We start from the raw sequence: 13,023 nt of genomic DNA, 5'->3' as shown, positions 1-13,023 counted from the left end.
TTAAAAGTTCTGGTCAAGGTGATCTTCTTCTATTTCCTCCTGAAGGTCAGGAGATAGCAAGAAGACTGTAGTTAGAAAATTTCATTATGGTCATTCTCATTCAGGGCAAAGGAAAAAGAATAATTAGTCTGCTCTCAGGTTACATGAGAACTGCACATTTAGCAGGCCTAATCAAGAAAATGAAATACATAGCAGAGCGTGGAGATCTGGGAGATACTTATATCCAACATCAACATATTAAAAGTTCACAAGAAAGAGATGGGTGAAGAATTTATTTCATTAAAATGCAGTAAAATGGAGCTTACTCTTAAGTCTGATGATTACAGTTGTCAATAAATTTGTACAGTGAGGGATGCTGGTTGACTTTTGCTCCACTGAGATGAGAATTTTTTGGTGCTTGATGGCAGAAGGATAAGAAGAAACAAGGCATGCACTGAACATGGAAGAGAGCTAGAGGCTGAAGTGTGGAGGCAAATGTATTACAAATGAGAACTTTTTGGCTAGGGTGGATAAGATTTGTCACAACTTATTCCTTGCATTAGGAAATGATGGTTTCTCTGTCACTTCATTCCTTTTATTTGCTTCTTGGAAGATTTTAAACTCACATTACACAAATACTGCCCTCTGTGTATGAGGCAGAATGATTAGGATTCTCCTTAGGTGATCTGTGACCTTGTCTTTGTGGATGGCAAATGTGGATTGTTTGGGACATATGAAGCTGAAAAATCTCTGGTCTTTGCAGGGCTTATGTCTTCCTTGTGTTGATCACTCCTTCAGAACTCACTTTCTACCTCCTGTGCCTGGTTTCCTGGCACCTGTGTCTTTGACAAGGTTGAATTTCCTGACCATCCTTTCTGTTCCCCCTCAAAAATTTATTCTTCGGCTCCACCTCCTGGCTCATGGTCCAAGGGAAAGAGGATCCTTGGGAATCACAGGGGCTCAAGAAGGGATCAGAGGTATTAATTCTAGCATATATGCCTTGTTAGTGCAGTGACGTTATAGCTGGGGCTATGCTGGCCTACTCATACTGGCTTCCAGAGACAAGTGGTGAACAATAAAGAGTGAACAATGTCTCAGAGTTTTTGCGTTTTGCTGGGCTTTTGGTTTCTCAACAGTGGCAGTTTCAATACGTAACAGAACTCACAAAAGAATCTTTCTTTCTGACTGGTTTTACTGCAGTACTTCCTCAATTCAGTGGGGGTGGGGAAGTACAGAAGACACTGACACTGAAACATTAGAAAAAAAGATCTCTGAGGCCTTGCAAAGGAGTCGTGATTCATACAGGGACAAGCACTGTGAGCAGGCTCCTCATATTCATTCAAGATCTACGTAAGCAGCAGAGGAGCAGAGCTTAGCCATCTGGATTTGTGAAGCTGAAAAGCATGTCTCTTCCCCGACAGCTGCGAGAAAAGAGGTAACATGTCTGTCCTTCCTTCCTACAAGCCTCCATGTAACCTCTACGATCTGCGTGTTTAATTTGGCAGCAAGCTTCTTTGATGAGTCTCACAGGCTTCTTGTTACCATAGCTGCCTGGCTATTAGGTTTCTTAGTGTGGAGCACGCTATGTAAAAAGTTGGAGTGGACTTTCTTTCTCCTTTCCTAGGAAATGTTCACGACCTGGGACAACAGTGAGTCACCATCCTCTTTATAGCCACAAACAGTTTTGCTTTCATTGGGATTTGTGACATGAGTGTTTGTAATATGACTAGTTCTATCTCTTGATCTCCATGGCCACATCCCTCTTGACAGTACATGGTGGTATTTACGGTATTGTGGGTGGTGTTGATTCATGCCATTCTCCTTGTACAGCAAGGTATCGCAAGACTTTGCATCATTACTTCAGCCCTCCAGAAGAGCTGTGTGTTGCAGAAACCTCTGCTTGGAATGTCTCATAGCAGAATAAATTAAGCTTTTCTTTTTTTTTTAATAAGACCAGAAGACGTAAGATTACTTCAACTTGGCATTCCCTAGTGGATCTTTTTTACAGTTTGTTTTTTCTTTCTATCTCGCTCTTGATCCTTTTTATTTAAGTGTTAATATAAATATCACTCGAACAAGTGGTACAAGATGGAAGCAAAGGCAAATGTCTTCTGTTCATTGAAGATTTTGTGCCAGTGACAAGGTCCCATAGGAGAAAGCACCAGACAGTTCTTTTGTTTTATTGTGTGGACAATGTAGACAATAAACATTGGAGTCTGGTCACACAGCTGCTCTTTAGGTGTTCCTTCAGGGATCCCCAATCCTCTCCCTCCTTCCCGAGTGACTAAAATCATTTCTTCTTGCTTCACAGTGATTTTGACCAGCTTCCAGATGACGTACCTGTTTCAGCTAACATTGCAGATATTGAGGAGAAGAAAGGCTTTACTAATTATTATGTAAGCAAGGAGATTTATCTCTATATGTTCTCATCTCTGACTGGTTTGGTGAATCTGGTGTAGCTGCTTTTTGGCATGAATGGTTCCACTCTGAAAACATCTCAGTGCTTGTGTTTTCTGAAGGGGAGACTAGTCTATCACACATTTAGTACAATTTATTTTGCTGGATGAAACCTGACAAAGGTGTCCTCTAATACTTCTTAGTTTCTAAATTCTCATCTAATTTCTGATTTATTTCCTGTTAGAATGTTGTAACCTTGGTGAATATAGGGAGGAAAGGAATTCAGACAGTGTAGAAGGGGAGGGTATTAGCTCCATCTTCCCATGGTTCTGGCAAGTTAGGATTCTGCCATCTACATGGTCTTCCATATCATATTTAGGTCTGACAGTGAGTCATGAAAGTGTGCACAGAAAAGGAATAGTACGAAAAGGGTGGAGATTTTCTGAAGAGGGGTTTTGAATAAGACCAGCTCAGTATGACCTCTGCAGACTGTGCTTTTTTTCCTGGAGACATTGCTCATAAAATCTTCCCACAGAAGTAAGCAGCTTTTACTTTAGAATGTAGTGATATTTTGCTGCTCAATCTCTATGTTTCCTGATGGATCCAACTACAATGTGACTCAGAGGTCAGTGCATGGAAATCAAGGACTCTTACAGCAAACAAGTTTGGCAACAGATAACACCATAGGAGTTTGAGGGAAGTCATTAAAAGTAAATAGTCTAAGGTGTTTTTTTTATTTGTTTGTTTGCTTTTGTTTTTCATTCTATCCTTACTTGTGTTCAGATTACATAGACCAGAATTTCTGAAAATGTGTACTTCAAAGTCAAAGAGAAAAATGAATGCCTTCTACTTTGAAAACCAGTTCATTTACATTCCTGTCTAGAGATAGAGATGTACATCCTACTATTGAAAGTGTTGGCTTTGATTCCTTGGTGTCTTCATTCTATTTCAAATGACAGTATTTATATTTACCTCCTTAATATGCTTTGCTCCTCTCTGAGGGAAGGTGTGTAAGCACAAAGTGTCATCTATTTGTTTCTGGTTTTCATGTGATAGAAAGCAGCCACGGGAACATGATGTATAGGAAAGTTGAACCCATACTTATACCACGCTATGTGGTATTAAGCTGTTAATTTCTAGTACTTAAGATGATTAAGATGCTTAACTGGAACCTTGCCTTCCACTCTGCCTCTAAGGCAATATTCCCACCACTGTAACACTGCCTATTGTACGCCACACTCTAATTTTTAAACTATTTTTAAGTCTGAATGTCAACCTGAGTCCTCTCTCTGTTTCAGATGTTTGTCATTGAAGTAAAGATTAAAAGTGGTGGCAGATACCTGATTTTCCGACGCTATCGTGAGTTCTATGCCCTACACACCAAACTAGAGGAGAGATATGGGGGGGAGAACAAGAATAGCCCTTTTAGCTGCACGCTCCCCGTATTGCCAGGTAAGCTGTGAGTAGCAAATCTGCACGATTAGTAGCTTTGTCCTTTCTTAGTCTGTCCTTGCGAGGAGGGCGTTGTATGGAAGTACACAAGATAACTATCTGGGACAAAGAATTAGTTCCCAGCTGTGGAAATTAGAGAAGTCAAGGCCATTGATAGTCCCTCCGCATGTGGTAAAATTCATATGGAAACCTAAAATCCTTTAGAAAGTATCTATTTTCTTGGAGTTCCTGCTTTCTCTTAATTGCATTATTTCTCTGACAGCTTCCTTTTTTTTTTTTTTTTTTTTTTTTCCCTTCAATAACTGCCACTGGTTTTATGTTTCCTAGGGAAAGTTTATGTTGGGCTCAAACGGGAAATTGCTGAGAACAGGATTCCTATCCTAAATATCTACATGAAGGTAAAACTTTGTTATAAGATAGAGATTGCACTGAACACTGCAGATACTTTACCCCTTGAAATCAACAGAAGGAGATGTTACTGTTATAGTCCTTCGTATCTGCTGCTCTCTGCACCTTTTTTCAGAAGACACAGTGTCCACACCACGGGACAATCTGCAATCCTAGTCACCAGATTGTTCAGACTGTAGGGATCCATTGGAATACGCACTCCACAAAGGAAGTGAAAACCTGCCTTCATGTCTAGATAGATATATTTACAAAACAAACAAACAGGATGTGTTTGGTGAATCTTAGGTGAATCTTAGGATGTTGCATGAATACGGGGTTAAGTTCACCTAAGGGATTAGTAAAGCAGAGTGAGCTTTGGAATATACCTGCTTCACAGTCAGGATAAAGCCAGCAACTTCAAGGTGAGAAATTATTGACTGCAGGTTAACGGGAACTCTGACTTTAAATCGGTAATGGTCTGAAGCATAGGTCAAGTCTGCCAGTATTTAAGATTGCCCTCTTTCCACAGTCACTCATGTTCTGAAAGGAAACACGAAGGAAACAATTTACTCCTGCAGTAAATCAGGCACACAAAGAGTGAAGCAATATGTTGGCCAACTCTAAGAGTAAACAGGAGAAACTGTCAGCTGTTCAGCCTAGTCCTGCTGAGGGAAAAGGGAGAGGAGGAAGATTTTTCTGGCAGCAATAGTGATCTTGTAGATCAGAGAAGCATATTTGGTACATGCAAATAAATAGAGAATTGATCTTTCCCACTGTTATTACTCCACTTCCTACTTGCTCTTGGCACAGAACCTACTCTGCCTACCTGTTTGGGTGTTGATGGATGAAGAGGTGCGTCTGTTCTTCTACCACTCCAATTTTGATAGTGAACAGGTGCCCAGAAGGCTGAGACGACTTCGCCCACGGACGCGTCGAGTGTAAGCGATTGACATGTTTTTTTTCAGTTTGATGAAGGAGATGCTGTCCAGTTTTGTGAGGAAAGAGAACTGATGATCATCACTGTGTTTCCCAGAACAAAGGCAATCCATGAAGTCCTAATATAAGGATTTCTGTGGGAGAGCGAAAGAATGGCATTTCTTGCTTTCAAAAATGTAAAGTTTTTAAAGCGCAGGTGGTATTTCATTAAAAGGGAAATTAAAAATTGATGTTATAGTTTGCTTTCTCAAAAAAAAAACAACAAAAAACTCCCTAACCATTGATAATTCTTTAGAGGTAATATCTTGTGGTTTTAAGTTGAAGGAAGGAAGATTTAGGTTGGATGTCAGGGGGAAGTTCTTTACAGACAGAGTGGTGAGGTGCTGGAACAGGCTGCCCAGAGAGGCTGTGGATGCCCCGTCCCTGGAGGTGTTCAAGGCCAGGTTGGATGGGGACCTGGGCAGCCTGGTCTAGTGTTAAATGGGGAGGTTGGTGGCCCTGCATGTGGCAGGGGGTTGGAGATTCGTGATCCTTGAGGTTCCTTCCAACCCAAGACATTCTATGATTCTATGATTCTATCTATGTTCAGGCCAAGCATAAGGATGCAGGCTTGCATCACTAAAGTCAATGTGAGTTTTGACACCAAACCAAGTAAGATCTGGTTCAGACAATAAATGAAACTGAATATTCAGCCTGTTCTTGTCCTTTGTCTGAATACAGGTCTGTCTTACATGCCAGCGTCAGCACCCTTTGCTAAGTAGATGTTGTACCTCATTACCCTCCACAGAAATTAATTTGCTTTTCAACACAGAAAAGATGGACTTGCTTCCTTTTCACTTTCCCCAAAAGGTGCAAAATCTGTGAGTGTGTATGCATTCCTGAGTGTATGTATGACAGCAGTTTGAACTGAGTGCCATAAATGCTAGAAACAGAAATGCCCAGAAGGTAGAGTGGAGGGGCTGAGCAATGCTGTAAAAGACAGGTCCAGCATACTGACTGTATTGAAAATTCCATCTGTTCTCAGCAGCAGACATCATCAGATTGCTGCTGCTCTGCACTGAAACCAGGAGAACTAGGGCAATGTTGTTGCATCCATATTTATTTACTTCCGTGCTGCACGCAGTCATGCACTTTCTCCAGTGATCTGTGGCTTGTCTGCATTATAAATAATGATAATGTGGACACTGTACTGATCACGTAGTGTTTCTGATGACTAAAAAGACAAATTTACCTCCCTGTTTTCTCTTTCCAGTAAAAGCATTTCATCCCAACTGCCTGTTTTGGACCGTGTAACAACTCCTCGGGCTGAGGTGAGTAATTCACGCAATCTGTCATTGAGGACAGAGATTAACTCTGTTTTGCTCTGGTATCTCTTTGATCAAGATGCCGCTTCCAATTAGAGCTTTGGGAAGAGAGGGAAAGTGAAATCGACACAGGAAGGCAATTGCTTTTAACAATAAGGAATGAAACACAGAATGGAGAGAAGGGCTCTGTTCCTCGTTACATAAATAATAAGGAGGGCTGTTGTGAAGTCAGAATAACAGGAGATTCAAAACTGAGAGACATGTACTGCCAAATGGTCCACATTTACATAGTTACACCCATAAATTACATTTAAAGCAAACTGAAGCTTCGGTCTCATTGAATTCAGCATATGTTTGAAAGCTTTGCAAGTGAGGCATCCTGGCAATTTATGTAACATTAGAGTTCTACTGAAAGTGCCTATACTCTTCTCTTATGCTGTAAATCGTCTTGGTATTAGACACATAGAACTACCTTGCAAGTGGTGCTTGTGGACTTGCTTTCCGGAACACGTGACTTTTTCACGTAATGTTAATAAAAAACATGCAATTGCTTTGAGGCTGTTTTGTTTCTATGCTGATGATAACAGCTGTCAGATCTGGCCATATCTCTTGGGTTTTATGTATTCTTTTATTAATATTTAATCTACCTACCAAAACTTTTCGATAGATCAAAGCAAAGCTTTTGAAAGAGCTATTAAATAGACATATGAACTGCTAGCATGATAGTTATTGTCTCTTTTTATTAGGAGAACTGTAAAAGACAGCCTTTAGAGGCTCTGAAATTTGGCATTAACAAGACCAAAAGAACCATCACAACACCGAATAATAGGGAACATCTTTTCATTTTTGCTCTTCTAAGAGCATTTAAATGATGCTGTGTTCTCAAAGGACAATGGGTAGATGCGTGTTTTTGATAACTCAGCAATTTTAATTATTCAAGAAAAGCTTGTTTAATTGGTTGGATTTTTTTGTCTTATTTTTTTTTTTTTTTTTTTTTTTTTTCCTGAAGGGGGCATCTAAGTTCCACTTTAACCACACATTAGTTTCGTGGACTTTCCCAAATCTCTCAGTTCAGCACACAGGCCTGAAAGCTAGGTGTAGAAAGAACATTTAGTTACCTTTAAATTAGGACACAATTCCAAAACTCCCTAAGGCTCTTTGTGACATTTTGCAGCAAATCACAAAGCTGTAAAACTACAGAAATAATACATTTTTGGTTTGATTCTCAGGATTTCAAGTTGTCAAGATTTCAAGCTGTCAATCGTTTTCAACTCTGCTGACTTACTTGCTTTAATGTGTTTTCAGTGTCTTCAATTCTCTGGTGCTCCATGTCCTGACACTTCTAGAATCGTAGCATGTAGTCCTTTCAGAGCCACACTTATCCCGATGCTCTCACTACTCCCACAAAGCATTTCTGTGTGTGCAGAGCAGGAGAAGGAATTGTGAGAACTGCACACTGCAGTCGTTTATGTGACCTTAGTTCAGAAATAGATCTGCGCTGACAAAGTGCATGCTATTCTGCTGCTTACCTTCTGTCTGTGCACTTCAGGAGCAGATTAAAAAAAAATAATAATAATCACATGTATAACTCTGAATTAATAATTTCAGTGTTACTGCTTTCCATAGGCACTATTTGATTTCTCTGGAACCAGTAAACTGGAACTCAGTTTCAAGAAAGGAGACTTGATCTACCTACTTAGCAGAGTAAACAAAGACTGGTTGGAGGTAAGGCTGTGGCAGTGGTACTGAATTATTGGCATACCTTTACATGAGTAGAAAGGGGCTTTCCTAGTCCTTGCGATCTTTCTTCTTCTTTCAAGGGGAAACTGTATCATAATTGTGTGTCACAGCCAGGAAGAAATCCTTGACTCCAAATTTGAAATTGTTTTCTCCTGTAATGGTTTTTAGCTTACAAATTTCCTGCCCTCTACACTTCAGTTTTCATTTGCATTTTCTTCTGCTGGAATGTCCTTTAATTCTTTGGAAGTGATTAGAGCACAAAAAGGCCGCAGAAAGGAGATGGAAACTCCATTTCAGCGATTAATTGGTTTCTTGCCTCGGGGTGAGTTGCTATATACTTCATGCTTCATACCACAACACACGTCAGCTTAATTACAGAGAACTTGGGCAATGCAGCAGTGTTCTGAAAAAAGGATGAGGAGAACATACTGCGTGTTTGTTGATATGGCATCTCTGCTTGCTCGAACACCACAGCATTCCCTAGTAACCATCTGATCTTCATTTTTTTTTGCACTCAGTTTCACTCATCTGCCTTGTTTTGGACTATGCAATTATGTAATCCTTGTGTAGAGATAGCATCAGGTCACTCCCATAGTCTGTCTTTTCTTGCTTATAGAAGAACAATACTTACTGTTGTTTCCATGGAAATTAATTAAATTTCAGAACTTATCACATGTAGCCAAAATTGCAAGTTTTTCTTCATGCTAACCCTTCCTGTAATTCCAGGGAACAGTTAATGATGCCACTGGGATTTTCCCATCTGCTTTTGTGAAGATCATAAAAGATTTACCGCAGCAGGAAGACACAGTTAATAAAATACGCTGTTATTACTATGATGAGACAGTAAGCACTATCAGGTAATAATAAAATAGTCTTCCCGGTTTCTGCTGAAGAGATGCCAATATTCTCTTTCATGATATGCAATTATTAGATTTATCTGTGTTACAGGGATATATCAGTGGAAGAGAATCTGAGCAGCATTCCATTATTCAAAGATCTTATGGAACTGATAAAGTAAGTGGAAGCAGCTAGATGCCTATTTAATATCATTTGTCAAGTCCCTTCCAGTCCTAAATTTTCTACATTTTACTTGGCCATCACCATGCTTTGGATGTGAAACTCTTTTCAAGTGTTTCACTTAAGAGTGTGTAATGTGATTTGGCTGAGGCCCATCTGTGCAGACAGCAGTTTGCTTTGGGATTGTCAGCAAGTGTTGCATGCCACACACAAATGCCACACATGTTCTGGGCACCATTTTCTATTTCTTGCTGTAAGATCAGAACCATGCTCCCAACCAAGGGTCTGTTGTCTAATATACTTCTTCAGGATGCAGGACATTACCTTATAATTTGTAAAACCAGTGTTGAAATAGTTTGAAGTAGCACTGAACATCAAAACATTAGAATATTGAATATCAGTATAGTGATATGAGTAAATATTCTTCCATTCCTTAACCTCCCCTTCTCTCATAAAAGGGAACCGCAAGCAGGCAAAAGTGGTGAGTAACCACAGTCAACTCATATGTATGGGAATTTTTTCCAGCTCACAGAGTAATCATGCTGTGCACATGGACTTACTGGAGATGGTTCTGTCAGGCTTCTTAGCTTAAATATAACCCAGCATGAATGTGTCTGTAGAATTTTTAGTACTAGCTGTATTAAGAATGCCAAAATACCCAAGGCTTAATGTGACTTTTAGAAAAATTAATTAGATTGCCTGTATATTGTTCATCATGCGTCACCTCCCAGGCATTCCTTGACTTGTGGAAATCAATTCATTTCTTTTCTACCAGACAGGAGTTTGACCAACATGACATTGTTTTGAATTACCGGGACCTCGACGGCGATCTGATCCGGCTGCTCTCTGATCAGGACGTTGAACTCATGGTGTCTCAGAGCAAGAAGAGGTCTGCTGAGAAGCATTTCTTCCCTTGGAAGTTGCACATCACTCACAAGGATGACTTCAGTGTCTACAGCACTAGTCCAGGAATAGGTGATACACTAACAGTTAGGGCAACATGAGTGCTGTAGGGTAGCAGTTCCAGTAGGTAGCTACATCATCCCTCAGGAATCCTTCTCTGCAGACAGTTTCTTTTAGCAAGGCTTTGAACAGAGCTTGAAAAGAGTCAACTTATCTTTCAATGTAAAATCTGTGCTTAGCTTTTTGAGCTGTTTAGCACTTCTCTGTAACAGAGATATCTTTATGAAGACCAGGGAAAGCGAGGAATAGAGAAGTAAAATTACTGGATTTGTTCACAAAGCAAGTCAGTGTTACGCTGCAATAAAGGTTGAGTGTCCTGAGCCCAAAATCTGCTCTAATCTCCATCCTTGCTTCTAGAGCCAATTACTTGCCCAGAATGTTTTCATAAGCTTTTATTTTATTTATTTTATTTTGTCCCTGACTGCAGTTCTGGAAGCATGAAGAAAACTTTATTTCAGCAAAGAAATTACAGCCTGGTTTTGCTTTCTTCTTTCCTTTGGCCCATATTTTGAATTCTGTAAATCAAATCTAGTATACTTGGAGTGTTACTTATTGACTTCTCATAATTGTACAGTCTATTTGCTTCCACATTCTGGGATAAGTGATGTGATGCCTGTCCAAGTAGTAATCTCTTCTTGGTCTCTCTTCTTCTGCTCTCTAACCCCTCACAGCAAAACAGAACTAACAATAAATGACTGCATCAGACTTTTCCATAAATAAACTTATGCATTTGTTTATTTTATCAGTTTCTATTACATTTTTAAATTTTTATTTTTGGAGGGGGTGAAATAATTAATGCTTTTTAAATTAATTAGTTAATTAATTTTGTTTAAGAAGGGAACTTGGAGAAAGAATTTAAATGTCACCTATTTAGCTTTTCTTAAGCAGTAGTTTGTTATTTAAAAAAGCCCCAAACCTTCTGGTCTTTTATTTATTTATGGTCATGCAATTAAAATGTTCTTCTTGAACAAATTTATTGCTGCTTGTTAGAATAAGAAGTTATGTATGCTTTATGCAAATCCTACAATACCTAAAATACTGTATTATAAAAATACCATGCAGTCATGGTGCTAAAAGGATACCACCATGCATAAATATAATCAGGAAAAAGTACTGTACTTTAGATTTATTTCTTAATTTCTGTGGCATTATACTATACTTCCCCATTGAACCTCCCCCACTTACGTGTAGCTTTACATTAGTGCATGTTTGTGTTGTAAATAATTTAAATAATTTATATTGAAAGATCAGTAAATAATTTCTTACTTGACTCTTTATTAAGTATATAGATCTAGCAATATACTAGATGTGTACAGACCTGTATAAGAAAATACTCCTTTTCCAAAGCACTGTTACATGCTGCAGGACACATCTGCTTTTCAGGCTCAAAAGCTCCACCTGAAGAATCCACACATATTGAATTTCAGTGCTAGATTATCTATCACAGAATCATAGAATTGTGAGGGTTGGAAGGGACATCTGGGTATTGTCTACTCCAACCCTCTGCTAAAGAATCTTCTCTACATTAAACCTACAGTAGGCAGCTTTCTTAGGGAAGAAGCCAGGCAGATTTTTAATATCTCTGTGGAAGGAGATTCCACAACCTTTCTGTGAAGCCTGTTCCAGGGTTCTGTCACTCTCACAGCAGTTTTTTCCTCGTGTTCACATGGAATGTTCCATGTTGCAGTTTGTGCCCATTGCCCCCTTGTTCTGCCACTGCACAGCATTGGGAAGAGCTTGGCCCCATTTTACTCCCACTCATTAGATATTTGCACGCAGTAATGAGATGCCCCCTCAATCTTCTGCTCCCCAGTCTGAACAGTCGCAGGGCTCTCAGCTTTTCCTCATAAAGGAGGTGCTCCAGGTCCCCATCATCTTGGTGGCCCTCCCCTGGTCTCTCTCTAGAAGTTTTCTGTCTTTCTTGAACTGGGGAGCCCAGAACTGGACACAGCACTCCCGATGTGGCCACAACAGGGTAGAGGAGTGAGGGACAATAACTTCCCTTGACTTGCTGGCCATGGTTTCTGTAACGCACCCTAGGATGCTGTTGGCCTTCTGGGCCACAAGGACACACTGCTGGCTAATGGCCAACCTGTTGCCAATCAGCGCATCCAGGTCCTCTCTACAGAGCTCCTCTCCAGTAGGTCAGCCCCTCACCTGTATTGCTGCAGGAGGTTATTCTTCCCTACGTGTAGCACTCTGCATTCCTCTTTAGATTCCTCATCAGGTTCCTCTTCTTCCAACTCTCCAGCCTGTCCAGAGCTCATTGAATGGCAGCACAGCCTTCTGGTGTGTCAGCCACTCCTTCCAGCATCATTAGCAACCTTGCTGAGAGTGGACTGCATCCCTTCATCCAGATCATTGACAAAGATGTTGAACAAGAGCAGGCTCTTCCCTGTGGAGAACATCACTAGCTACAGGCCTCAGACTAGACTTCGTGCTGGTGATCATGATTCTCTAAGATACTCATGAGAGACACAGATTGTCATCTTTTTTCCAGTGATGTAAGATTTTGATGGACATTATTTTATCAAAATGTTATAAACTGTAACTTCTCACTTTTAAGGCAATGTAGCAGTAGGGTTTGGGATGGAGATGAAATGACATGCAGTGATAATGTTAATAATCTTGCATCGTGTGATATTCAAGAGAATACATTGTAATTTGAAAACTAATCGGCAAATGTGCGTGTAAAAGTTCTGGCATGCAGGAACACAAGTTATTTGTGTAAGGAGTTCAGCGGGGCTAATAATATCTGAAGGTTTTCGTGGGCAGCTAGATGCTAGTGTAACCAGAGGCTTATCAAGTCTGTTTGAAGATGGAGAAGCTGAGGAAGAAAAGTAAGGAA

The 13,023-nt window shown here is 40.0% G+C and overlaps 1 protein-coding gene across 1 annotated transcript; it reads left to right on the top strand.

Annotated features, from left to right (window-relative positions):
- Positions 1–1,218: 1,218 nt before the first annotated feature.
- Positions 1,219–10,895, top strand: NCF4 (neutrophil cytosolic factor 4). The gene is made up of 10 exons (XM_042890111.1): positions 1,219–1,414; positions 2,291–2,375; positions 3,675–3,828; positions 4,156–4,226; positions 5,026–5,153; positions 6,404–6,461; positions 8,082–8,180; positions 8,922–9,052; positions 9,144–9,209; positions 9,988–10,895. Exons 1-10 carry the CDS (start codon positions 1,383–1,385, stop codon positions 10,214–10,216), a joined length of 1,053 nt encoding a protein of 350 aa, XP_042746045.1. The 5' UTR covers positions 1,219–1,382; the 3' UTR covers positions 10,217–10,895.
- Positions 10,896–13,023: the final 2,128 nt, after the last annotated feature.

The sequence above is a fragment of the Lagopus leucura genome, unplaced genomic scaffold (genome assembly GCF_019238085.1).
Source record: "Lagopus leucura isolate 7727_CA_CO unplaced genomic scaffold, USGS_WTPT01 Super-Scaffold_100159, whole genome shotgun sequence".
Taxonomy (NCBI): Eukaryota; Metazoa; Chordata; class Aves; order Galliformes; family Phasianidae; genus Lagopus; species Lagopus leucura.
The sequence above is the reverse complement of the archived record's forward strand: the minus strand, read 5'-3'. Positions and strand labels throughout refer to the sequence as shown.